Source organism: Cardiocondyla obscurior, linkage group LG19 (assembly GCF_019399895.1).
Source record: "Cardiocondyla obscurior isolate alpha-2009 linkage group LG19, Cobs3.1, whole genome shotgun sequence".
NCBI classification, from domain to species: domain Eukaryota; kingdom Metazoa; phylum Arthropoda; class Insecta; order Hymenoptera; family Formicidae; genus Cardiocondyla; species Cardiocondyla obscurior.
In genome coordinates, this window is record NC_091882.1 from 515,777 (window position 1) to 539,466 (window position 23,690).

Consider the following 23,690-nt stretch of genomic DNA (forward strand, 5'->3'; position numbering starts at 1 on the left):
CTCCCTTCGCTTCGGTTGGTCATCTTCGTCCATTTCAGTCGCACGAGTACACGTAACGACATAGACCCGTGCCACGTGATCGCGCCCAACACGTCGTCATTGGTTCCCTACCATCGTCGTCGCGTGCTGCACCCTCTTGACGTTTCGTCCTCGTCTCGCCGGTGTCCCGCGTCCTGCACTTCGCTTCGCCAAGGTGCAGACGGTGCGGTAAGTGTACCAGCGGGAGACCTACTTCTTCTTTTTTTTCTCCCCTCTGATCGACTTGTCGCATCACCGTGTAGCGTACACTTTGTAGCGCTTTGGGAAATACAACGCCGTCCGTTCTATGCGTTTCGCCTCGTCTCGCCTCGCCACAGACGGGCGCAGGCTGCTTTTGCGATGCTTTCTTTGAAAGCGGCACTCCGAAAGGATAATCGAACGAACGTGGATAGGTTATCTAGTCGTCTTTCTCTCTTTTCTCTACTACTTCAACCTACCGGCGACCACCGATACGAACGTATCGGACAAACGCTGCGTAGGTGGATAAACATCCATATTGATTTTACAAACGCGTTGTACAAAACCATTGCGCGTCTAATCAATGTAAAACAGCAGTTTAGTAACAGCTGTGGCAGCAGCAGCAATAACAAAGTATTAATTGGCTCATTCTACAAGTAATTCCCTTTAGTTTATCATCGCGATACAAGTTCTTGACATTTTACCTTTAATCGAGAATAAGCACGCTTATTATTTACAACTTATTAATTATTAATTTCTAACGAACAAAGTTTTTAGGTTTGTAATTAAAAAAGAATAAACCACTATAGCAAGATCTTATAACTGTAATAAAAAATTGCCAGAGTATGAAAAATTAACTGAGGTAGATAAGAGATTAGCAAACATTGAGATATTACATATGTTTTGCACTCAATCTAAACGACAGATACAGAATTTATCATTTTAATTTATGCTGCTGCTACATATTCAATGTGTAACTAATAATCTAGCAATTACAATATTAATGATAATTTTTGATTCTGGTACTTGAACATTTTTTTTTCTTTTTTTTTTTTTGTACACGCAATAATTGCTTTGTTGTTTATGTCGCAATATTTAGGAAATAACGCAATAAATACGACGATAATAAAGCTCATTATCTATTTATTTAAATGCAATTAAAACTTACAATTTTAGTCAATCAGTAAAACTAAAAGTTTCGTATGATTACAGGTATAATGTAACGTGATATAATAAAAGAAGATTTATCGCTGGAGAGCATCTTGAAGTGTCCGTGGTACCGCATCGAAAGACCTCAGCGAAAGTGCGGCGGCTTTTAAAGCTATGGAGATACAGTCGATTTCATTCAGCTTCTTATGAATTCCGTAGATTATTCCGGCCGCGAGGCAATCTCCGCATCCGCTCACGCTCAGAATTTCACCCGTCTTCTCCGCACCGTTGGCGACAGGGTACAATCGAGACACGATCGGGGAATCGGCTATCAGTTCACCGTGCTCGTTGTAGAAAGGTACGTTTGCCGAAGCTCTTCGTGTGACCTGTGAGACAGCAGAGTTAACAAGTATGTCGAAACATTATTGTTTTTAGCAACGAGAGTTCAACACTATACGAACCAGAACTCCCTCAGCACCCAAAGTGGTTACGACAACCGGAATATGCTCGGCCAATTGTTCCGCTACGCTTTTCACGCCCGCCAAGTCCATATCTTCGGCGATCGGGATGTTGAAGTGTTCGCCTATGACTTTCAGCTCATTCTGGTTTGGTGAAATAAAATGAAGCACGTTTTCCCAATGTGATCCGACCTCAAATATCCTCTTGGCTTTGTTGATGTCCGTGGGCTCGTACCAGACTACCGAGAAAAATTATTGCATTGAAAATTACAGGTCTACCTTGCTGCAACTAAACACGAAAGCTACAATTCAATTCAAGTGAGTGCTGTGCCCGATCAGGCTGAGTTTTAAGTAGTTTTTAATCTAATAACATTTCTATATGATATTTTTATACTTTTTCTGACTTAATTGATCACTTTATATATCCCTTTCATGTTGGTACAGTATAAATCTGTAAATTGAATAATTATTAATTTAAGTTTTCATGCTAATAAAAATGTCATCATGTTTAAATTGCTATAAATGATTTATAAAAATATTTAAGGTTTCAAACTTGGACTTCTAATCCACGACGAGGCGGTGTTAATTAGATCATTGAAGCCCACTTTCAAGAATTAATATAAACGTTTCGACCTGTGCTGATTTTGCGATAAAGGAGGTACCAGAAAATTGAAAAGGATTTTGCACTTCTCGCGTTAATCTTCTTCCCGAGTATAAAAAAAAAAAAAAAAAAAAAAAAAAACTTATCGGTAAAGATTGAGGGGAAGAGGGGCAGAAGGTCGTTGAAATTCCAAGGGGAGAAGGGACGTTATACGGAATGCACAGCGCGCTCTAGCGATCAAGAACCGATCTAGACCTCCTCCAGAGGAAGTTGCATACTTCTGTGTCGAAGCGAATCACGACGTTATACACGTTGCATTTAACATTCAACAATCTGAAGGTGTAACGTTTCTCTTTCCGTTGTCCTTCGTTACGTGCGCGTCCACGTGCGATGGGGAAGACGAGGACGGGCAAGGCCGCCGTCATATGCACGGCGGTAGCATTCATTCTAGTGGTGATCGCGTTCACCACACCCAATTGGCTGGAAACCGACGGAAAACTAGAAAATCCGCAATTCGTCAAGATCGGTAAGATGTTAAAATTAACCGGCATTAAAACTTCTACCTACAAACAATTAACATTAAAAAAAATATATATTTAATGCATTGTTGAATTTCACAAGATGTCACTCTTGCAGGATGTTATTAAATTCGTGTAGACGAAAAATGTAACGAAAAAATTCTCTTTTACTGTATACTTTAAAGCCAAGTTATCGGTTGAGCCTGCTGTTAATCACTTCAGTCATTATTAGTATCTCTCTCTATTTACTGTTGTTTCTTGATATGTATTGTGTTACATTTAATTGATCATGTAATAAAGATAATTATTTTATTCATTTCTTCTATTGAGAAACAACGTTGTCTTTGCAGGCCTCTGGCAAGTGTGTTTCCAAGGATTCCAGGACCCACGCCATCTCTACGACACTAGATTCTACGGCTGTTGGTGGGTGTTTGAAGAGGAGTATTACATTATACACGACATACTCCTGCCCGACTTCTTTGTCGCCACACAGTTTTTCTTCACGCTGTGCCTAACTTTGTTGCTGATAGGAAGTTTTCTGACCATTTTGTATACCTGTTGCTCGCGTCACCACGACAAGTATCAGCTGCTTTTATGGACGACTGGTGGTAATTTAACTCTCGCAGGTTTATGCGGAATTATATCAGTAATTATATTCGGCGCCAGAGGTGACGGACGCGACTGGATGCCGAATTGGGAGCATAATGACATTAGTTGGTCATTCGCCTTAGCTGTCGTAGGCAGCGTTACTTTGGTAGCTGCCGGTATTTTATTCTTGATCGAAGGGCGTAGGCACAGAAAGAAGCAGGAACGAATACTCAACGAGGAACAAAAAACACATACGACCATTTAGCACATTTTTACGTCGTAATCTAATGCAGACAATCGAATTCACTCGTGACATGCATTAAACAATTGCAAAAAAACGCTAACAAATTTATACCACGTAAAATATCACGGACAAATCTTTAAAGACTAATAATTTTATATTGTTACGTATGTACTCGTCGTAATTATTACATAAGATCTGTCGATATAATTCTAAGATAATTATAAGATATATGATATATGCATATTTTAAAGAATTTAAAGGAATTGGATATCGGAGTCATTCTACGATTATCCTCGCGTTGACAAGTTTAAATTATGCAAAATATCATTTATTGAAAAAAGTGCACGAGATTCTATATATTATTAAGTGCTATTAAATGTGTCTGCTTGACGCACATATCTTAAAAAAAAATTCCGTCCATTAATCATTTTTATTGTCTTTTTATATCTTTTTTTTTTTAATATTAAGAACTAATTTTATATATGTATATACATATAAGTTCTATATATATTAATGTTACGAGAAATGAATCTACTTGTATGTCGTACACAGACAATATAATAAAATAATTTTTCTTAAATAACCGGCATGTCATTTGTACTCGGATACAGATTGCATGTAATAATTCTCGAGCACGAATTAAATCAATTAATTTTATGCATGCAGTGACCCACTTTGTTCTCGCAAATTTATCGTAAATTATAGGACGGCGGTCCTCGCGTGCACGCGATATCACGTAGGAAAGTGTCCGTCCGTTTGACCTAAATTAGATTCTATTCTAATCGACCGCGCTGAAAGAATCTTCCGCAGTTATGACATTAGCGGGCCGGTAAACCGTGAATGCGTCACCGTTGATCTCGCACCGTCGCGATCTCGAAGGTGACGCATTAACATCTTACGGCGAAATTCCAGTCGACAATGACTCGCATGACTACGATATATTTTTTTATGATTAAATCACAGGATGCAACGTATGCATCTCACGTCTCGAATATCGCGTACGTTTTTTTTTTTTTAATATTATCTTATTATTTCTTTTTAGGGAGAGAAAAAGAATACAAACGGAAATGGTGTAAATAGATTTGTAACGAGAGAGGAAATCACGTACCGAAGAAAAGAAACGTTTCTTTCTGTCGAAGAATAATTTACGCCCATTTTAGTATACGTGAGAATAGAAACTCAATTTTTTTTCATTACGTATGACGTGCATATACTTGAAAAAAATTTTTTTTTTAACGCGTACGTAGATATTTCAATCGATTCATTCGTTATCATATGAATGTAAAATTATAAATTGCATACTGTTCAGAACTCCACTCTGCGATTTATAAATTGCTTCAATGAATTCGAGGTAAATGGTAGGCTTGAAAATTTATTTGTTCGCGGTCTGCTTACGATCCTACAGGATCAAGGTTGGAATGCGATCATGAAGAGAGAAACGATATACGTAAGATATGAGGTGACACATGCACCTTGACGCATTCAGGAACGACGAGAGAAACAATAGAATCACCGTGATTTCAGAATTATGAAAAATTTATCCTCTTACCAAGGAAAACGAACTCCTGCGTCTTCCACGCGCAAGTTTTTAAATCGTCGATTCATCGCTCTCCGTTGATTAACTTCGCGTCGTGGTACTTCGCGCAAATTTCAGCTTTCAGTGCTATTTATATTTTGGAGCACGATGTAATAGATTTCATTGATCATTGACTTCGATGCGTTTTAAGGGTAAAGTCGATACTCCCTGCGCAAAAAAAAAAAAAAAAAAAAAAGAAAAAGAACAGTCCAAGAAGAATAGATCAATGCTGCTCGTTGTTAAAAATAGATGTTACTTGTTTCTCCATTTCATCTGAGGTCGAGCTCTTTTCGTGGACACGATCCTGCATGGATTCGTTACGTTTAACGCCCCGACCCCGCTCGTGGGAGTCGCGCGTGGCGTTCGAGGTGAGAGACGGGTTAGGTTAAGTTAGGATAGAAGTCGGCCGTTTGCTCCGCCAATAACGCGGGCCGCTTGGGTGTGGTTATTAGTGCCGTGGGATCGCAGCGATTGTTCTTTTATGAGAGCATAGTTTACGTTGCGTGCCTAGACGGCCGGACGTGTCTCGGTCTCACTTTCCGCGATCGTCTCGGCAGCGACGACATGAAGAAGAGGAGCCTGTCGGGCAACGTCGGCGTCGGCGTCTTCCTGGTGGGATTCGTCTGCGTGTGCGTCGCGTTTGGTACGCCCTCCTGGTTAGTCAGCGACCCGCGGATCGTCGGCGCGCAGCTCGACCGACTCGGCCTTTGGCGGCACTGCTTCAGGTCGCTGCCCAATCCCCAGGAGTCCGACGCGCCCAGGCGATTCTTCGTCGGCTGCAGATGGGTCTACGACCCATTCACCGCGGGCTACTCCGAGATCCGTGGCTTCCTTCTGCCTCGTAAGTCATCGCACGGCGACCCGAGATAAAAGAAAAATTGTGTATCGATTAATTTTTCTCCCCGAGCGCTGAAGAGGCTGTACCGTCGTGGATGTCTATTAAAAAATAATAGAGCATCCTGTATAATGGTTTTACCATATATTTACAATTCGTCAATTTTCTGTTGCAGCGTTTATGATCGCCACGCAAGTATTCTTCACGCTATGCTTCCTACTGGGCCTGATCTCATTCTTTTTGATACTGCTCTTCACTCTGTGCTGCGATCCAGAGCGAAAGAGATACATTGAGCTAATAAATACCATCGGTTACTTGCTGCTGGCAAGTGGTCTCAGTGGTGGCTTGGCTGTCATCATCTTTGCATGCCTTGGCAATGCGGACGGTTGGATGCCCGGACACGCGAATAATTATCTGGGATGGTCTTTCGCCCTGGGCGTCATCGGCAGTGTTCTGACGCTGATCGCAAGCGGTTTGCTGCTCGTAGAGGCAAACGTACAACGAAAGAAACGAGACTACTTAAAGGAATCTCAAACGCGTTTTCAACTCGAATCTCGTGCCTAGAATAAGGTCATGCACAGCAATGGCAATTTACAATTTTCTGTACTAAAAGTCTGTAGTACCATTCCGTCCACAGGGTGCAACATTTTATCGTGAAATCGTGTTTTATAGAATGTACAAAAAAAAACAGATCTGTATTAATTTAAGTTTAGAAAATATGTAATACGTTTAATATTTTTGTACAATATTTTATATATTCTTTTTATATAACATTACGTATATGGGATCGTAATATTGTACGATACTATTATTAACGATATATATATATGGGACGATATATACGCGTCTTAAAATACTTGCAAAAAAAAAATGTGCAAAGTGTTAGATAATAATGGAAAGGTCCACGGTTTTTTATTTGAAACGAGTCTTTTTTCTTGTTTAGTATAAAGTTTCATCGATCTATAGACTGCAGTGAAAAGAGTTATCCGTGCACAAGTGCTGCTACGTAAATAATCGCGCGGGTACTCTTTTTTTTTTTCCATTAATGTAACATCGTTCGTTAAATCTTTTTATATAATTTTTTAACAAATATGCTCTCGTAATTTCAACTTAAATTTTATCACAAGAATTAATTATTTTTTAGGACTTGTGTAATTTCTCATGAACTTTTTAGTGTTTTAAGACGTGAATTATTGAAATACCTTGTATATTACTTACATATGTATAATTATATTGTTAAACTTTATGCACAAGATTTATGATAATTGCACAATGCAGCTACTCAGTTTTCCAGCGACATGTCTGAGAAAACCTTAACGAGATTAATTGGGTAAAATAACTTTTGTATCTCCGTCCGTTACTAAATAAAACTTCTAATATATAAAATAAATTATTCTTTACAGTCTCAACGTTATTTAAATTTATACAATTAAAATAAATAACGTTCTATTCGTTAGGTAAAAAAACTTGAAATATTTCTCATTTATGCTAATAAAAAAAAAAAAAAAAATATTTGAAAGTCCTGAATTATTTTTTTTCTAATAGTAACAAAAGTATTATCGAGTTCTTTTATTTAATATTATTTTTTTAATGTTTGTGAATTTATCCGTCTCATAATAAAATATGTATAATAAATAATTATTTATTAGTAGACTTATAGAAAATGAGCTATATTATCGACGGACGAAATAACAATTTGATGGCAAAGTACAATGTCTTTCCGTTAGCAAAATTGGTAGCGGTAGTATGACTGTTTAGTGTTTGGGTGTGGCGAGAGTTTTGATAGAGAAAACTTGATTGAAAAAAACGGCAACGATAATCATAAACGACCGAATTATACAAAGCGATCGGTTTCGCTGGCCTTAATTAAAAGGCCATCATGTCGGTGGACAAGCAAGAATATCACAAGGCGTCCAGTAAGTAACTGATTAAATCAATCAATAAATGAAGCGATTTCTAATAACCTGTACATCCTTTTGATCTTTTTTTTTTTTTTCTTTCCTTCTATTAATAGATGCGGTTGTTTTCGGCGGGGGGCTCACTTTCGTGGCACTTTTCCTCTTGATGATGGCATTTATAAGGTAAACATATCTAATTCTGTGTAGCTGTTAAAATTGTTGATGTCGAAATAAATTTAGAACACCGAAACATTACTGATTTTCCATACGATTTCCAGTCCGTATTGGATAGAATCGTATCAGGACACATTCAATAACTTCAAACACATGGGACTTTGGGAGTATTGTTTCGAACAATTTCGTTATCCTTACTATCAGTTCGATAAGCAGTTTGACGGCTGTCATCACATATTCTCGCAAGAATATTACGTCATAAGAGAGTGGCTGCTGCCAGTGTGGCTAATGGTAGTGCAGGCGTTTGTCACATTAGCTTTGATGCTTTCTATCTTTGCGTTCTTTGTGATCTCGATGATCTGGATACGCTGGCCGTTGAGATTCGTCCTGCACTACGAGTGGATTCTAACGTCTGTCGCGTTTGTATGCGATGCAGTAGCTGGTAAGTGCACGAGTTAACGTTTTCAAGATAAAAGTTATCAAGTGATTATTTTTAATCGAAATAATCGTTGATTTCAGGCGCATTTCTTTTTCTGGCAGTCTCCATATTCGGTGGACAATGTTGGCGTCGGGACTGGTTAATGTATCCGAATTTCAATCACCTGTCATGGTCATACGCTTTTGCAGTTATATCGTTCATGATCCATACATTCGCTGCGTTCTTTCTTTACTTAGACGCGCGAATGGGTTATAGACTGCGTAAAGAATCTCGGAATTTAGTGATGCAAATGCAACCAAATCCACAATCTCATGGCCATCATTCACCGACGCGAAGCGGATACGTATAATTTAATATTAAACTGCGTGCTTTTTTTTACGAAAAGTTAAAACCATGTGCAAGGTTCGTATGTTTAATTAACAAGTAAAATATTTGTTTCGTAAGAGAATCTACGTACGCTAATCGTGCACAGTTTTAATCCGTCCAAATTTGTTAAACCAGTGGTTTAAAAAAGACGAAAAATTTATATACATATTTTTACGATTATTTTTAGTAAATAACTTTATAAGACTGGTCAACAGCAGTCGGTAGATTTTACATTCAATCTTCATTTGTATATAATTTAAGGATTTAAAAAAGATTTTACGTACGCTTGTTAAGATTATCGCCTTCTTTCAAGCTAATGAATTTACTCGACTTTCTTGAAGCTAATTCGCTTAAACGTGAATAATCTCCGTCCATTGTTACACTCACGTATGCAAACGACTTTTTATATCACCGTTTATATATATTTTTATAAATATCATATATTGTGTATAAGATCAATTAACTTACAAATATATGCGAGAAATTAATTGACGAATTAAATTATAAAGGTAGATTATTAAAATTACTTACCCGGAACATTTGCTTTCGATGCAACTTCGAGCACACAGCGCATACTGTCTATTTCAAGATTTGCATCAAGAACAATGAGACTCGCTTCTTCGAGATGCAACTGATATTCCTTTATCAGTTTCGGAGTAATTGCGGCGAAAGATTCCGCTTCACTGATGCAAAAGTAGCATTCACCATTAACATCTACTATCACGGTAAATCTATAATATAAAAAAATAGAAATAATCACGTAAGAACAAATCTACTGGGATTTAAATAATCTCATTTTTATTATAAAAAGTAAAATAATTAAATAATCAAACCAGAACTAATTACACTTGTTTTTTTTTACAGATTCTCTTAACTTTCGATTGATTAAATAATTATTCCGGTGAATTTGGATATTTTATTACGCATTACTGCAAAATGATTGAATAAGTCTCTTGCTGTCTGAAAATATTCGTTAAAGGAGCAACATAATTTACGATTCGTACTTGGTGGTACTGATATCCGACAGACATTTCACCGTCTTTCCTCCGACTCCTAGGCTCTCAAGAATGACCTTCCCGTACTCGTCTTCTCCGACGACGGATATGAGACGTGTGTTATCTAAGCCGAGCTTAAGCAACGCATCAGCAACATTTCGTCCGACCCCGCCGCTGCTGCATCTCCTTCGGGCAGTATACGTTCTACCGTCGTTCTGAAAATAAAACAATCCCTTTGAAATTAATTATAATTCACGTTTGCTAGTCAATCTATTTATTCACCCAAGAATTATATTTTTTCACGCGATGAGAAAGAAAAGGAGCGGAAGAAGGTGGAACATGGATTAAGATCGTAAAAATCTATTTTGAAAAAGCGCATTATAGAAAAAGTACGTTTAGCAAAAAAGTAGCCTGCGGCAATAAGGGTTGCTGTATACCCTCGGTTTCCTCCAGTTTGTAAAGATTCAATTACACGTTGAGCGTTCGGTCTAGGGTCGTATAGCCGGGAGCGAATACTCGAGGAAAGTACGCCACCCCCGTAATATTCAAGTTGGTATATAGTATAGTATTTACTCCCTTCTTTTTCACCCTGTTCCTATGTATATCTTAATATACGGTATAGCCAGCGCCTACGTATTCTATGCTGTCTCGCTTTCTCTCTCTGGCTGTCTCTTTCATACCACGTCCGGTGGTAACATACGGCTGGACATTTTTATCTCTCCACCTCTTCTTTCCTCCTGAGCTCTATTTCTACGTTTTCAGCGCTGTGCTTGGCGCAACGCGCACCCTTTAGCAAACGGGATCTTATAGGTCAGATCAATTTTTCGCTACGACGGCTCTACGTTTCAATTAAACTAACAAGGATCAGTCCTTTGACAGTATGAAATAGCGATATCGGCACGCGTGATAATCCCCCCGTTATAGTCGGATCAGCTGATAGATGAAAGCTCAGGTCGGGCACTTCCGATAGTCCGACCTTGCGTTACTCCCTTCGCGTGTCTTCCCTCTATCTATCAGTCTGGCTTGCGGGTGGCGAGTGGCGACTGGCGGTGGTATTGGTGGGTCTGGTAGCAGAGCTTCCTCAAATCTCGAGCCAATCCGGTTGCCTATCTCGGGCGCCTTGGTCACAGTGACCACCCCCGCGAGCTACGTTCAGGAGTCGCGTGTTCTCCCCGCCGACAGGATAAAGAAAAAGAGAGAGACAGAGGCCGCAAGATAGAGAAAAAAGATAGGTAAAGAAAGCCGCAGTCGCGGCCGCGCGTGTCCGCCTGGAAGAGCGTTTGATGCGTAGGGAGCGCGGGGCGAGAAGCGTCGGGCGTCGTCGCGACGACGACGACGACGGTAACGACGCTTCGCAGGCGACGCAGGCTTTGGTTGGTCGCGCGCACTCGGCTCTGGCGGGTCTCCGTGATCCGTGGCAGTGAGAGGAAGCGCGTCGCGACGCGTCGCGCCGCTCCGCTTCCACCAAGTGTCGTGCGAGCGACATGCGCTACGGCTGCCGACGGCCTTGTCAAGTGTTGATCGTCACCAAGACGAGGCCGCGACCGAGGCCAGCAGCGAGGGAGATTTCGTCGGGAGCGCAGCCGAAGACTACGGGGTGCTGCTGCTGAAAGGACGCATGACGAGGATACACGAGCGTTTATCGCCATGAGCGACGACGTCGTGGACGACGTTGCCGAGGAGGATTCTCACGGCGATGCACGTGAAAGAAGCGCTATCACCACCACGACGACGACGACGAAGAAGGCGACGACGACCGCGTTCCTCGCGCTATTCACCGCACGTACCGCGGTACGATCGGCCCGACTGACGACATCCGGATGTAACGATTCCGCAGCATTCCTGCATATTACGTCGTAGGACATCTCGTCGAGCCTCGAACTCTTCAAGACTTTTTCGCTTCTCTCGAGTGCTTCGCGTCTGAAGAGAAGTCGGATCTCCCGTACCGGACGAAAATGCTTTACGTAAAAAAAAAGGACTCTCTCTCTCTCGATCTTTCCGAGGATCTTCCTTGAAGAAAAGGTCTGAAAAATTAAGAAAAGCGAAACCTCGCTTTCTGATAGCGCGTGTGCCTTTCGTCGAAGCGGTATCTGGGATCTACACAAAGGTATTTAATTAATCTAACAAGCCGGCTTGTATATAATAATAAAAAATCACCGCGGGATTCGTCTCTTTGGTATCTATTCGCGGGGGAGGAAAAAAAAAAATTTTTTTTTTTTAATTAAAAGTACCGTTCGCTGCTGCATTAAAGGAAACCTTGGTGCATCGGGATGTGCCGCTTTTCGAGCGATTTTAACCATTAGGCGGTTACGTCGATGCGATTTTGAGCGACGGAACGGGCGACGATCGGTGGTAAGCAGCGAGCTGACGTGATGCGTAACAGCGTTGTTGCATGTGGCGAAAATAGGACGAAGCGTAACGAGCGACGATAAATTCCTTCAGGAAAGTCGGGAGGAAGATTGCATAACGGCCACGTTCCCTCCCTACATCCATCACCTAACCACCTTCCACTTCTCTTGCACGCGGGCACGAGCGCGCGCGCGCGCTCGCCTCCGCGTCTCCACCTCGTCATCCTTTCTCTCCCTTTAGTTTTTATCTATTCTTCTCTATGAATGTCACCTGGTATCGATGTCTAATTAAAGATTGCCCGACGACCCTTTTTGCCGCGGCCGTGGCCCTGCTCGGCGCGCAAGGTGCGCAAGGTGCGCGATTTACTCCCGTTCTCTCGTCCCTCGCTCCGGCATCCGGCGTCGGGAAAGGATTGCACGCGGTACGCGACATCGATCCGCGCGCGCCTCTTCTCTCTCTCTCGCTCGCCTGCTCTTTTTTCCTTTTTTTCTGTTTTTTTTTTTTCTTTTCCCTCCGTGGGATTATGTAAAGCAGGCAGTACTGGACGCCGGCCAGGACGTTGACTGTTCGTCTCCGTGACGTTGAAAATTGTTTCTTCGTTAGGACGAAAAGAGGTAACCGCTCGCCGCCGACGTTCCCTCCGACCCTCCCCCTATTTTCTCTCGGTCGCCTCCCTTTCGCTCATCCATATGTACTCCGAGCTCGTGTCATGTGTCGGTGTGAAAGGCGCGCTAACGCGCAGGGTTTAAACGATCGATGGGCCCCTTATCGCTCTCTCGCTCTTCCGTGTTTTCATTACAATGCGCCACTCGCGTACACTCGCGGTGGCGGTCTGTGCATGTGTGCATGGAACGTGAGTGCCGATGCACGGAAACGGGAACACATTTTGGCGCATCGCCCTGCCCGAACCGATATCGGCGATGCCTATGTTCGCGCGACCCTGACGAGGATAATCTCGGGATGATCTGTGTCTACCGTAGATACATCGATAATCTTTATCAAGATCAGCCGCTTTAGATACATAGGCGGCGATTTTCCGCTTTCACCTTCGCCTTTTATTTCCTAAACTGTTGAATCTCCTCGACTCAATCTCACTTGTTCGTAATTAAATTATATATGTCTTTTCACATTCATCAGATAAGCTGTATCTGCTGTTCTCCTTCAACGATTCGTCGAGCCGGCGACGCTTCGCGCCGATATATTCACTCAAGCGCATATCCTATCTCTATCTCGCACGATTTATCTCTGTCCCTCCTCGGAGAAGCTACATAGTTCTAGGCAGCCGAGGATCGATAAATAGAATCGCCTATCGCACGCTACAACTGTCAGAAAGAAATACAATCCACCGAAGCTCACGCTAGCCTTCTCCCGCTGTGTTGGCTTTCACTCGAAAGCGCACGCACGTTGATTTCCGCTCAACCCCCGCGCCTCGTTAGACCAAAAAGTGACCAAGCAAGGAAGGATGATGTTAAATCCCGTGGCGTGGTGAAGAAAAGCGATCCCTGAATCAAATTAAACACGTTTCATCTCAAATCTTGGAAAGATCGAGTAGTAAAACAGATTTGAAGATTTTTTACGTGACTATGAAAAGATCCATCTTTCCTAGACGTCATTTGCATATCATATCTTTGCAGGAGAATCGTTCCGGTTGCCGAAACGCCCGAGGATCGTCATCGCGGTGCTGAAGAGTGCATGACAGGTGCGCGTGACGAGGAGGACAAGGATGAACGTTAGCACGAACGACCTTCCGGTGCAACGATGCAGAACGATGTGCCTCGCGTGACTTGCGGCGGTCACGAGTAGAGAAAACGGTCTCCTCTTTTGGCATCGGCATTGGCATCACCTCCCTCGCCTTGCGTGAGTACCGCGGTGGCGGCCACCACCACCACCAACGGTGCAACGCGTTGACCCGTCTCTCCTATTCAGCTCCCCGAGTCTGCGGGGCACAATCCTTACGACGAGGACACGCACACCAGGGTGGCACGATAGTATGACGGTGATGCTGCTGCAACGTTCAATCACCCCGCAGTCGACGCACAGCCAAAAGACAGCGACGAAGGACTGCAGCGCGAAGCCGCCTTTTCTCTTTTTGCTGGACGACCGTGAGGAGAATCGGCATTCGACCGATACCAACACCACGACTACCACAAACTACAACAACAACAATAATAACAACAACAATATTAACAACAATAATAACAATAATAACGTCAACAATAATAACGTCTTTAAACGAGGCACCCGAAGAAGCAACAGCCGCGATCACGTCCCCGAGGCGCCGTCGTCGGTGACGTCCCAGCGACTCGCCGGCGGTGGTGAGGACGTCGCGATGCGATATTACCGCCTCTGGATCTACGCCTGTAACTTGGTACTGTTCGGTAGCGCGATCGGTTTCGCCGCCGCGGTGTCGCAGACTCTTCTCTTCACCGGCGACCCACGTCGGCACGTGGTGCCGGGTGTACCCCGTGTCTATGACCCTACCGCACTTTACGGCTATCTGGCACTGACGGCACAGCTAGGTCTGGTGCAACTCCTCGGTTGCATCGCCGCCAGGCGGCTCAGCGCCCGGTTGCTCAACATTTACTGGATATTACTACTGATACTATTATTCGGCGACGCAGTCGTCGGCGTCGTTTGGATCTTCCGCTTCGAGAAAATGCGCGCTGATCTCAGACCCACGCTCAAGCTACGTTTGCAGGTATGTCATCGACTGCCTTTCCTTTTTCTTTTTATTTTTTTTTCTTCTTCATTCAGACAAAATCCTCGACTGTTTAATCGCACAGTCAAAAAGTAACAGTAGCTTCTTTCTTCTTTCTGCCAAAATAAATTAATTTTTATACGCTCAAGTTAATTTTTTTTTAATAAAATAAGATCAGTAAATAACTCACTTATTAACTGGTTGATGCAATTCGCTGTTATTAAATTGCTTATGTTCGCAGATGGATTATGGTACAGAACCGCGGTTTACTGAACAGTGGGACCGACTTCAGCGAGATTTTACATGCTGCGGTGTAACTGGGCCAAGGGATTTTCCCAACGTCTACTGGCCGCAGACTTGCTGCGGCCCCAGCGTAAACGAGACCGAACCCTGCCAACATCCGTACGCACGCGGCTGCGAGGACACTCTCATACGTTGGCTCAGAAAAACGGCGGACTTGTTGTTCGTCATCGGCTTCTGTGTCATCGCCTTCGCGAAACTCTGTTTTCTCGGTATTCTACGCTACGAGATAAGAGAAATGATACAGAAAATACGACTTCTAAGAGAGCCACCACCGCCAGCCACGCCGTTTGCACAACCGCCTTTTTCCCAGGTGTTGCCGGACACCGCCAATAACGGCAGCATCGCGAGACGCACAACGTTGCCCAACGCAGTTACGCCTTCTGGTTTGTTTCAGTTTAAAGTCCATCAACTTAATCACTCCAGATTAATTAACGCCGGAGCTCTACGATGCATTATCTAGATTTTACTTCCATTAGCGTTATAAAATACCATTTCTATAGTAGTGAATTAAGACAGTGATTTGCTGAATAATTACTTGACTAATTACTTGAATATGTTGTTTACAAATTGCTGCTTTTTTATCTGTGTATTAAAATATTAATTATCATCTACATGATACAAAATAAAATTTTCACACAATAAGAACACGAGAGCTTACACTATATACTACCTTTTAATAAATGTAACTTGTTTCAAGCATATCATAAATTTATACATCCGCAAACGTATCAAAGATTTATCACAAGTATAACATTTATTTGAAATAGATTAATGAAATGTTATCCCGCGAGTATATTGTACGCAAAAACTCGTAAACCAGAAGTAAACAGTTAATTGAATTAATAAAATAAATCGTGATAGTTCTTGTTTTACGTAAAAGTGTCGTTTTCAACTTGCAAGTAAAATATTATTCGTACGACTCCCTGAGGAAAGTCTTAAATCATTTGTCAACGTATATGCCGCGGCAGATTATCTGTACGTTTTATACGTAGATGAAATATGTCTCTTTAAATTAAAAAGTTCAACACTAATATTCTTGAATAAAAATTAAATTCTTCTTTCAAGCACATAAAAATAAGATTTTATAAAATTTGTGACAAGAATATCACAAGATTATTATTAAAAATATATTTCAATGAACAGCCGAAATCGCATGAATAAAATATAAACGCCTAAAGTCTCTCGCTCGTATTTTATTTTCCGTAGGTACGTTAATACGATAATCGTAACGAAATCAATTGATTGATATCAATTATCTTTGTCATTCTCATTTTCAGGGAATGCATCGCTATTGCTGCAGTCAGATGAGTGCAATACCGGCCGGCATCCGCTGTTAGCGAACAATCTGCAGGACGGCGGTGCCGATAGCGATACGAACAGTCACTGCGCGCTGATACTCGAGGAGTCAACGCCTACCTCGGCGAACAACCACAATAATTGCGCGGCGGGTGGCGGTCGTGAGAAGAGCAATGGTAACAACAACTACGAAATGCGTGAGTTCAACCGTAGGCTGTTACTGTCGAATGGCACCAGCCCGGGCGTAACTGTAACTGGTCGTCAGCGCGAGACAAGAAGCACCTGACTATGGAGATGGTGGCGAAACACCTCAAACCTGTATAATTGTATGTCGGCGCGCCGTTTACTATACAAGAGCAATCGGCGCGCCGACATACCGTTATACAAGTAGAAGAACGACAACTTTCTGTCAGATTTTTCAGTTTCTTTTTTAAGAGAGTAACACATACACTCCCGGCGAAGTACTTGGCAGGCCGCGAGTCTAACAAACGGCTTGATAGACGTAAGGAAACGCCATCGTCGCCGTGATACCGAGACCGGCGAAAGTGAGGGGGATGACAACCGCTGTTGTCTTCTACCTAGTCTTCTATAACTCATCCCTACAGCTCACCTTCGATGGTCTTGCCGTCGATTCGCGATAGCGCGCACACGACGTTGAAGAAATCATCTTTCCCGATGATTCGCGGATGACAAACGGCGGCTGATGGTGCGACACGCGAGAAATCGAGCATTTACGAATCGATATCACAGTGAGATTGTACAATTATTAACGAAAGAACCAAATCAAAACATATACAATATAGTGCGAGTGAGAGAGACCTGTCTTCGTTTAGTAAGACAAAATTCGTAAAGGTGCTTAAATTCGCATAAGAGATTCGCGATCCGGGGATGAAAAGCAAGAGAAAAAGAGATAAGAGAGAGCGCAATCTGAGGATGGAACGTCATTGCCCTATGATTCCTTAAAACAAGCGGCAAGCAAAATCATCCCGCGCGAAAGACAGTTTCGAAGAAACCATTCTATTTACAGTCCGTAACTCTCGTAGTCGTATGCTAATTTCGTCATTGTCGACATCGAGCTATAGAGGGTAGGTAGACGCTAATTTTAAATGATCGTTAGAAAGCACTTTCTTTAGTCTGCTGACTTTTACAGAATTAATCCGCCGCTTTTTGCCACGTGAGCTTTCGGTGTGTTTGCGCGCTCACCCACCCGCGCAACAACTACATCGACGGAGTTGCCAATTAACCACCACCGAGCTCTCCCCGCAAACATACATCTTAACATACATGCGTCTCCGTCCTCGAATGGTCAGTGTATCGCGTAACTACTTTTGCACATTTATTTTTAGCTGTGAAAAACTTTCTTGCATTACCCACATCCGAATAAAGTCGTCATCGATCGCGTCTTTAGCGTGTACACGATATATTGTCTGTCAAGTCGGTTCTCATTCCGTTATCTTCGGTTGAAAATAACATTGTGAAAACCGTAACGGCGGACAATATATGCAAGTCAACGCCGGTACTATGTCACAGCCGAGGGTAACTATCGTCGCTTATAAATGACACGCGAACTTCTCGTTCTCGTTGGATCTTCGCGTTGAATTGTCTTTGAAACCGAGAGTTCTATCGAGTTAATTAAAGACTCCGCGCTAGTAATCGCTATACCTCGTGGATCGCGTTTCTGTTTGGCAAAGCGTTATCTTGATGGTATAGAGAGATGTCTATTTCGATTCCTTCTATTTTATATAATTCTTCTCCCAAGGATCTCTTTATCTTTCGAACCAACGCACATCACGTCTGCTGTTGGATCTCATGATATTCTTATCAAATCAACAAAAGCAGCGAATTTAGTTTAGTTTAGTTTAGTTTAATAAAGTAATTGACGTTAATGAACAACGTTTTTGCAACTATCGGCGGAACAATTACGATGCGAGACTCGTTAACAAACTTCTGTCAGACTCGAGAAAACTCGATTATATCTTTGCGACTTGACGTGTTCGGTTTTCTTAATAATGCAGACAACCCGTACATCTGTTCAGACAAGCGAATTGTATTCCGCGAAAACATTGCCATCTAACTAGCTGTCGAACCTCACGACTGTTCTCACAAAGTTCTGTAACGATCCTTAGACCTTTAGAGATAATTACGATAGTACGGGAGAATGTGAGATATTACTGCCAAATTGATTCTCCTCCCCTTTTCCGACAAGATAGACAAGGCGAAAAAAAGTGGACATGTGTCTAGATTAACCATTCCTGAGTAACGAGAATTCTTTTAGCTTTCTCGTTAATAATGTATCAAAGAACGGGGAGATGAGAGGAAAAGAGATTTCTCATGTGGACGACGATTTTTCATCGTTTTTACATTATACATTTAAAGCATAACGTGTCGTGCAAGTAATTTGTACCGAAACGTTCTCTGTAACTGACCACTATTGTTGAACTATAACAAGCGCGGAGCTATTGTCTCGTACGTTATCTCGATCGTTTTATTTTCTCACACGTCTCTCCTACTGAATGACCCAATAATGAAAATCCGTCTAAACGACAAAGGCATAGCGTAAATATTCGAAATAATCGGCTTCCTAGCTAGGATTAAAGGAATCTTAGGGTTATACATTTAATGGGGATGCAATGATAAACGAATACAAATACCATAGTAGGCAGTTCACACCGGCGTATAATAGATAATAAGTGTCGATCGTCTGTTTAAGGAGAAACCGAGATATTATCTGTTACTCGTTTGAATGTACGTCTCTGTCGATGTTATTTAACGAAATGCTTTGCGTTCATTCAATCCGTCGCAGTTGAATTTATATGTCTCGAAATTCGGTCCTCTACATGTTCGAATATAATTACATCGTCTGTTTAATAAAAAAATCAAGCTATCATCTGGTACTTATTCGAATATACGTATCTGTCGATGTTATAAAATGGAATGTTTTACGTTGATCCTATCCGTCACAGTTAATTTTACGGTTCTCAAAAATCTGGCGTTTTACATGTTCAAGTATAATTACACTAGTCTGGAAAACAGGGTAACTATTAATCTCAAACAGTTGCCTGATTATTCTTGGGCCACTATTAATGAAATAGAATGTTTGTGCGTAATGTCGTAAAACAATTGTAACTCGTTTCGTTTTTTTCTAGAACAGATTTTTTTTTTTTTTTTTCAGCGACAGCGCGCAACTCCGTTCATTCTTTCTTAATCAGACCATCGAATTATTGTTGAATGTAATAACGTGAAAGCTTACACCTCGCAGACACACAGCCTCTGCCACTAAATGTATATAAAGATGTTATATACAGAAAGATAGAGACTAACCGTTTTTTAATTAATAGACGAAAGAAAATACGGAAAGAGATATATACGAAACCTATATCACACTCCGGAGAAACGAGATACTTGATTTCGTTTCGATTGTCGTATTAACGTACCTACGGAAAATAAAATACGAGCGAAAGATTTTAGGCGTTTATATTTTATTCAGGCGATTTCCTGATGTTATACAACCACACTGCAAGAAAGACTTCAAAGTTCAAACGAGCGTAGCGATTTGTAACGGATTGATAATCTAAATGTAATATATAAAGTGAAATGGAAGACGGGGAGCTTTGAATAGTGCCTGCTTAAAACCTAATTTATTATATATCTCCAACAACTAGGTAATCAATTAGTCGTTTGTGGCACTGCACGGACTCGAATTCGGTCGATCGGTCAACAAGAGACGTGGTGCCTAACAAAAGTACAACCTTTTTCTGTTCTACGTGCAAAAAATGAAGAACAAACGAGTATATAATTACATTAAATCTGATTTGGCACATTTCATTATTTGGACCAATATCTCATTTTATCACGAACCTAAATTCTTGTATCTATTTCAGCCAACATATTTCTCACTTCGAAACGACGAATCGATGGTAATTTTCAACAATCAAAAATTTAAATATATCTTTTTTAATGTGATTCTATTAATTTTAATTTTATAAGCTAATTTTTTTTTTTTTTTTTTTTTTTTTTACTGAACAGCGCGGCTCCTTGACCAATCGATCCGCTTCCACCATGTGTGCGGTGTCGCTGACGAGACATTTCATAGAGTGATCATAGCGCGATACCAGAAGAAGAGTATGCACACTTAAAAAGCTTTGATTACCTTAATATTGTATGAACTCAACACACAACCACACACACATGACAAAAAGAGTGTATCTAAAGACTGTTAGAGCGAAAAAGAGCGAACACGAAATAATTAACACGTAGTTACAAGCTACAATCGAGGCTCAATAGCGCGTTTACGTTGGTGAATCTTTCATAATATCGTATCGACAAGCTTACGTCTGTATTTAATTTACGTTAAGTCGCCGTTTGTACGGCCATATTTCATAGGTTTGCTGTTCTATAAAAAAAACGTTTGTTAATATCACATACTCTTCCCCTATTCTACGCGAGATTTCCCATTATTTGATATTATTAAATGTACATAAAAAGAAAAAAGAAAAAAAAAAGATGGTAATTGTATATAAATACTGTTACTGTTCTACAAACTATATTATGTAATATGAATATATAAGAAAAAAAATTGGTTATTTAGTATAACTTTGATTGTGAGACTTTTGACTTACATTTATTTCGGGCTCCTTCACTTGCAATACTGTGTCCAGAATCGATGCTCCAATTACTACCTAAATAAGATTCCAGCTTTAGTATACTTGAAGCAGAGATAATGAGACGATTTATTTAACGCTGACAATTTTTAACGCTACGATAAAGCATTATATCGATAAGATAACTCTTCGACAGTTTTTTTATGCGCTTGAAACTTACTTTTAGGGGCAACTTTTGTTTCTTTTAGGCTTACCGGTTTTTGCTTTGATATTATTGATCGCACAGAAGCAGGTTTTATATGGGCTGTCCGAAATTTTTCGCACAGATGCAAGGCAATTTCGGCTGCGACTTTGGCATTATTTTCTATAAGGGCTATATCTGTAACATCGTCGTAAGGAACATAATTATATTTTATCACATTTTATATTACACTTAATTTTCACTTACTTGCTTCGAGGGATTGACCGCGCGTGATTTCGTTGAGTTCGTTTAAAAGAAATGGCGTAACTTCCTTGCCTGTTATGTGCATAATACTAGCTTTTTTTAAAGCGTCAGATATAGCGGTATCTACAACGCTAGGCTGTAATGCATATTCTTTAGGAATAGGGACTGCAAATAATATCCCTGTTTTAACGTTCAGCGTTCTCTGTGTCTCCACAATATCAGCTGCTTCCTTGGCAGTGGAGACTCTGCATGGTGCTTTTATTTTGTCATGTGTTTCTGCACAGTAGAACGCTGGAAATTCTGGTGTGTCGCCTATTTTTATAATTGGCACTCCTTGAGTTTCCTGTGAGCATAAAAACCATATTCTATGTCAATTTTTGGAATTACTAGGTTGTTCAAATAATGAATACACTTATATTAAATGTACCTACCAAGTATTCCAAGGTTTTGGCAATATCCAGAATAGATTTGACACCAGAACAAACAACTGCCACTGGTGTACGCCCAAATTCAATCAGATCTGCACTGATGTCAAGAGTCTGTTCAGCACCTCTGTGAACACCGCCAATACCACCTGTTGCCATTATTGGAATATTAGCTATTTGGGCAATTAACATTGTTCCACTAACTGTTGTGCCACCATTTAATCCATTTGATAGAGCAAAAGAAATATCTCTGCGCGAACATTTTATTGTATTTGTTGCATCAGCTCTGGCCAAGATCTCCAATTGCTCTTTATTCAAGCCTACATGTATCTTGCCATTTATAATTCCTATTGTTGCTGGTACAGCACCCTAAAATAAAAATAAGTTTCTCAGTGCTACATAATATTTTAATGGCAAATTAATATTTCCATCAAACTGACAACATATTTAATATCAATTAAAAAAAAAATCGTAACACAAGAAAAAATATCAGGTGCTATACAGACTTGCTTTCTAATCATATTCTCGACTCTCAGTGCGGTGTTTACATTAGCAGGATAAGGCATGCCGTGGGTGATAATCGTCGATTCCAACGCGACGACAGGTGAACCATGTTCTTGCGCCGCCACGACATCGGGCCCGTAAACCAGCAGGTTCCCGCTGGTGATAGATCTTCTCCATAATTTCGTCGCAAGGTCCCTTAAGCGAACACGATGCATGTTACATACGAAATGCCTCGCGCTTGTCTCTTAACTTTTAGATCGGTCGGCTGTATGACCGATCGCGATAACCAAATGTAATTTGAAACCAATTGAGATAAACAGTGCGTTGAACGAAGCACAAGTGCCACTGGTATGCAACAAGCAAGCAGCACTTCATTCTTTCCACGGCGTTACTTTATTTTTCATCCACTTAAACTTCGTACGACAAAACCGATAGCGATGTTTATCGAATGTATCTCAGTTCGCGATCGCGTCCGTTGCATGCCATTGACCGGCATCCACACAACTGTTCCTTGAAATTCGTAACTGCACCGCAGTGCATCTTCTGCGCTTAAAATTACGTCGGATCGTATACGTATTGCTTCGACGTTGAGCGTAAATGATTGAAAAGGCCCAGCGGTTCAAATAGCCGATTTCTCGCTAATGGATTTAATAAAGTACCACCCGACGTCCTACCCGCAAGAAGTTGTTCAAGCCTCGGAATCAAATCAAATCAAATGCATGCGTGACCCACACGTCGGCGACTTTCGATATGTGCGGTGAAGTTTTTTAACGTTAGGTTAGGAAATAAACAACACACGAGAAACCGGTGCACGGCGGATGGCTAATTTGACGTCATATCGACGTAAGTTGCGTTAATTTTACATTCTTCTTTTGGTCATAATTTGGTCAGCGTAATATTATTCTAACTTTCTGTTCTTCTCAAGCGCCTGACCGAAAGGAAAGAGAGAGAGAGAGAGAGAAAGAGAGAGAGAGAGAAGAAATAAAGGGGTAAAAAAAAAATCTTATGCAACTTTCAAAGCGTGCCTCTCAAATGAGCTCCGTAGAAAATATAACGTTGCACGGCTTGACAAGTGCCGTTTGTTTCACGCTCGTTATCTCATAATTTCCGAGGAAGAAAGATAAATGCAAAAAGATTAAACGTGTCGAGGAAAAGAAAAAAAAAAATGTTTCGACGCATCAACACTGCTGAACCACCGCCTAGATAAACGTAATCGGTGAGCACTAATACC

General features: G+C 41.2%; 5 protein-coding genes across 10 annotated transcripts; 4 read left to right on the forward strand and 1 right to left on the reverse strand.

Moving 5' to 3' along the window:
• Positions 1-1,123: 1,123 nt before the first annotated feature.
• LOC139110183 (uncharacterized) lies at positions 1,124-23,123 on the reverse strand. 2 transcript variants are annotated; one of them, XM_070669803.1, is made up of 9 exons: positions 22,462-23,123; positions 21,962-22,324; positions 21,534-21,873; positions 21,340-21,464; positions 21,104-21,163; positions 9,848-10,053; positions 9,375-9,574; positions 1,608-1,843; positions 1,124-1,532 (listed from the first exon to the last, which is right to left on the reverse strand). In XM_070669803.1, the coding sequence occupies exons 1-9, from the start codon at positions 22,672-22,674 to the stop codon at positions 1,242-1,244; spliced, it is 2,034 nt and encodes a 677-aa protein (XP_070525904.1). In that variant the 5' UTR covers positions 22,675-23,123; the 3' UTR covers positions 1,124-1,241. The 2 variants fall into 2 exon arrangements, with proteins under 2 accessions (XP_070525904.1, XP_070525905.1); XM_070669804.1 differs by having other exon boundaries at positions 22,466-22,565.
• Kune (kune-kune) lies at positions 2,398-4,138 on the forward strand. Its single transcript, XM_070669839.1, has 2 exons — positions 2,398-2,731; positions 3,074-4,138. The coding sequence occupies exons 1-2, from the start codon at positions 2,596-2,598 to the stop codon at positions 3,574-3,576; spliced, it is 639 nt and encodes a 212-aa protein (XP_070525940.1). The 5' UTR covers positions 2,398-2,595; the 3' UTR covers positions 3,577-4,138.
• On the forward strand, positions 5,521-7,359 carry Sinu (claudin family member sinuous). Its single transcript, XM_070669837.1, has 2 exons — positions 5,521-5,972; positions 6,142-7,359. Exons 1-2 carry the CDS (start codon positions 5,696-5,698, stop codon positions 6,528-6,530), a joined length of 666 nt encoding a protein of 221 aa, XP_070525938.1. The 5' UTR covers positions 5,521-5,695; the 3' UTR covers positions 6,531-7,359.
• Pck (Claudin superfamily protein pickel) lies at positions 7,712-9,351 on the forward strand. Its single transcript, XM_070669836.1, has 4 exons — positions 7,712-7,882; positions 7,981-8,047; positions 8,143-8,480; positions 8,558-9,351. The coding sequence occupies exons 1-4, from the start codon at positions 7,846-7,848 to the stop codon at positions 8,824-8,826; spliced, it is 711 nt and encodes a 236-aa protein (XP_070525937.1). The 5' UTR covers positions 7,712-7,845; the 3' UTR covers positions 8,827-9,351.
• Positions 10,796-21,091, forward strand: LOC139110191 (uncharacterized). Of its 5 annotated transcripts, none has more exons than XR_011546956.1 (5): positions 10,796-11,945; positions 13,822-14,885; positions 15,127-15,571; positions 16,466-17,569; positions 17,635-21,091. XR_011546956.1 is itself a non-coding variant. In XM_070669821.1 (5 exons), the coding sequence occupies exons 3-5, from the start codon at positions 14,178-14,180 to the stop codon at positions 16,768-16,770; spliced, it is 1,458 nt and encodes a 485-aa protein (XP_070525922.1). In that variant the 5' UTR covers positions 10,796-11,945; positions 13,822-14,044; positions 14,114-14,177; the 3' UTR covers positions 16,771-21,091. The 5 variants fall into 5 exon arrangements, 4 of the variants coding, with proteins under 4 accessions (XP_070525922.1, XP_070525918.1, XP_070525921.1 ...); XM_070669821.1 differs by having other exon boundaries at positions 13,822-14,044; positions 14,114-14,885; positions 16,466-21,091; XM_070669817.1 differs by having other exon boundaries at positions 16,466-21,091.
• Positions 23,124-23,690: the final 567 nt, after the last annotated feature.

What these genes read in the sequence shown, in the direction of transcription:
- Pck (XM_070669836.1), top strand. Translation starts at nt 7,846, where the DNA reads ATGTCGGTGGACAAGCAAGAATATCACAAGGCGTCCA. An exon ending in AGAATATCACAAGGCGTCCA is followed by an intron (nt 7,883 to 7,980) that starts GTAAGTAACTGA and finishes TTCTATTAATAG; the next exon opens with ATGCGGTTGTTTTCGGCGGG. An exon ending in TTGATGATGGCATTTATAAG is followed by an intron (nt 8,048 to 8,142) that starts GTAAACATATCT and finishes TACGATTTCCAG; the next exon opens with TCCGTATTGGATAGAATCGT.
- LOC139110191 (XM_070669817.1), top strand. Translation starts at nt 14,178, where the DNA reads ATGACGGTGATGCTGCTGCAACGTTCAATCACCCCGCAGTCGACGCAC. An exon ending in CGCTCAAGCTACGTTTGCAG is followed by an intron (nt 14,886 to 15,126) that starts GTATGTCATCGA and finishes TTATGTTCGCAG; the next exon opens with ATGGATTATGGTACAGAACC. An exon ending in CAACGCAGTTACGCCTTCTG is followed by an intron (nt 15,572 to 16,465) that starts GTTTGTTTCAGT and finishes TCTCATTTTCAG; the next exon opens with GGAATGCATCGCTATTGCTG.
- LOC139110183 (XM_070669803.1), bottom strand. Translation starts at nt 22,674, where the DNA reads ATGCATCGTGTTCGCTTAAGGGACCTTGCGACGAAATTATGGAGAAGA. An exon ending in AGAATATGATTAGAAAGCAA is followed by an intron (nt 22,325 to 22,461) that starts GTCTGTATAGCA and finishes TTTTTATTTTAG; the next exon opens with GGTGCTGTACCAGCAACAAT. An exon ending in TGGGTGCTGAGGGAGTTCTG is followed by an intron (nt 1,533 to 1,607) that starts GTTCGTATAGTG and finishes GCTGTCTCACAG; the next exon opens with GTCACACGAAGAGCTTCGGC.
- Sinu (XM_070669837.1), top strand. Translation starts at nt 5,696, where the DNA reads ATGAAGAAGAGGAGCCTGTCGGGCAACGTCGGCGTCGGCGTCTTCCTG. An exon ending in CCGTGGCTTCCTTCTGCCTC is followed by an intron (nt 5,973 to 6,141) that starts GTAAGTCATCGC and finishes TTTCTGTTGCAG; the next exon opens with CGTTTATGATCGCCACGCAA.
- Kune (XM_070669839.1), top strand. Translation starts at nt 2,596, where the DNA reads ATGGGGAAGACGAGGACGGGCAAGGCCGCCGTCATATGCACGGCGGTA. An exon ending in TCCGCAATTCGTCAAGATCG is followed by an intron (nt 2,732 to 3,073) that starts GTAAGATGTTAA and finishes TTGTCTTTGCAG; the next exon opens with GCCTCTGGCAAGTGTGTTTC.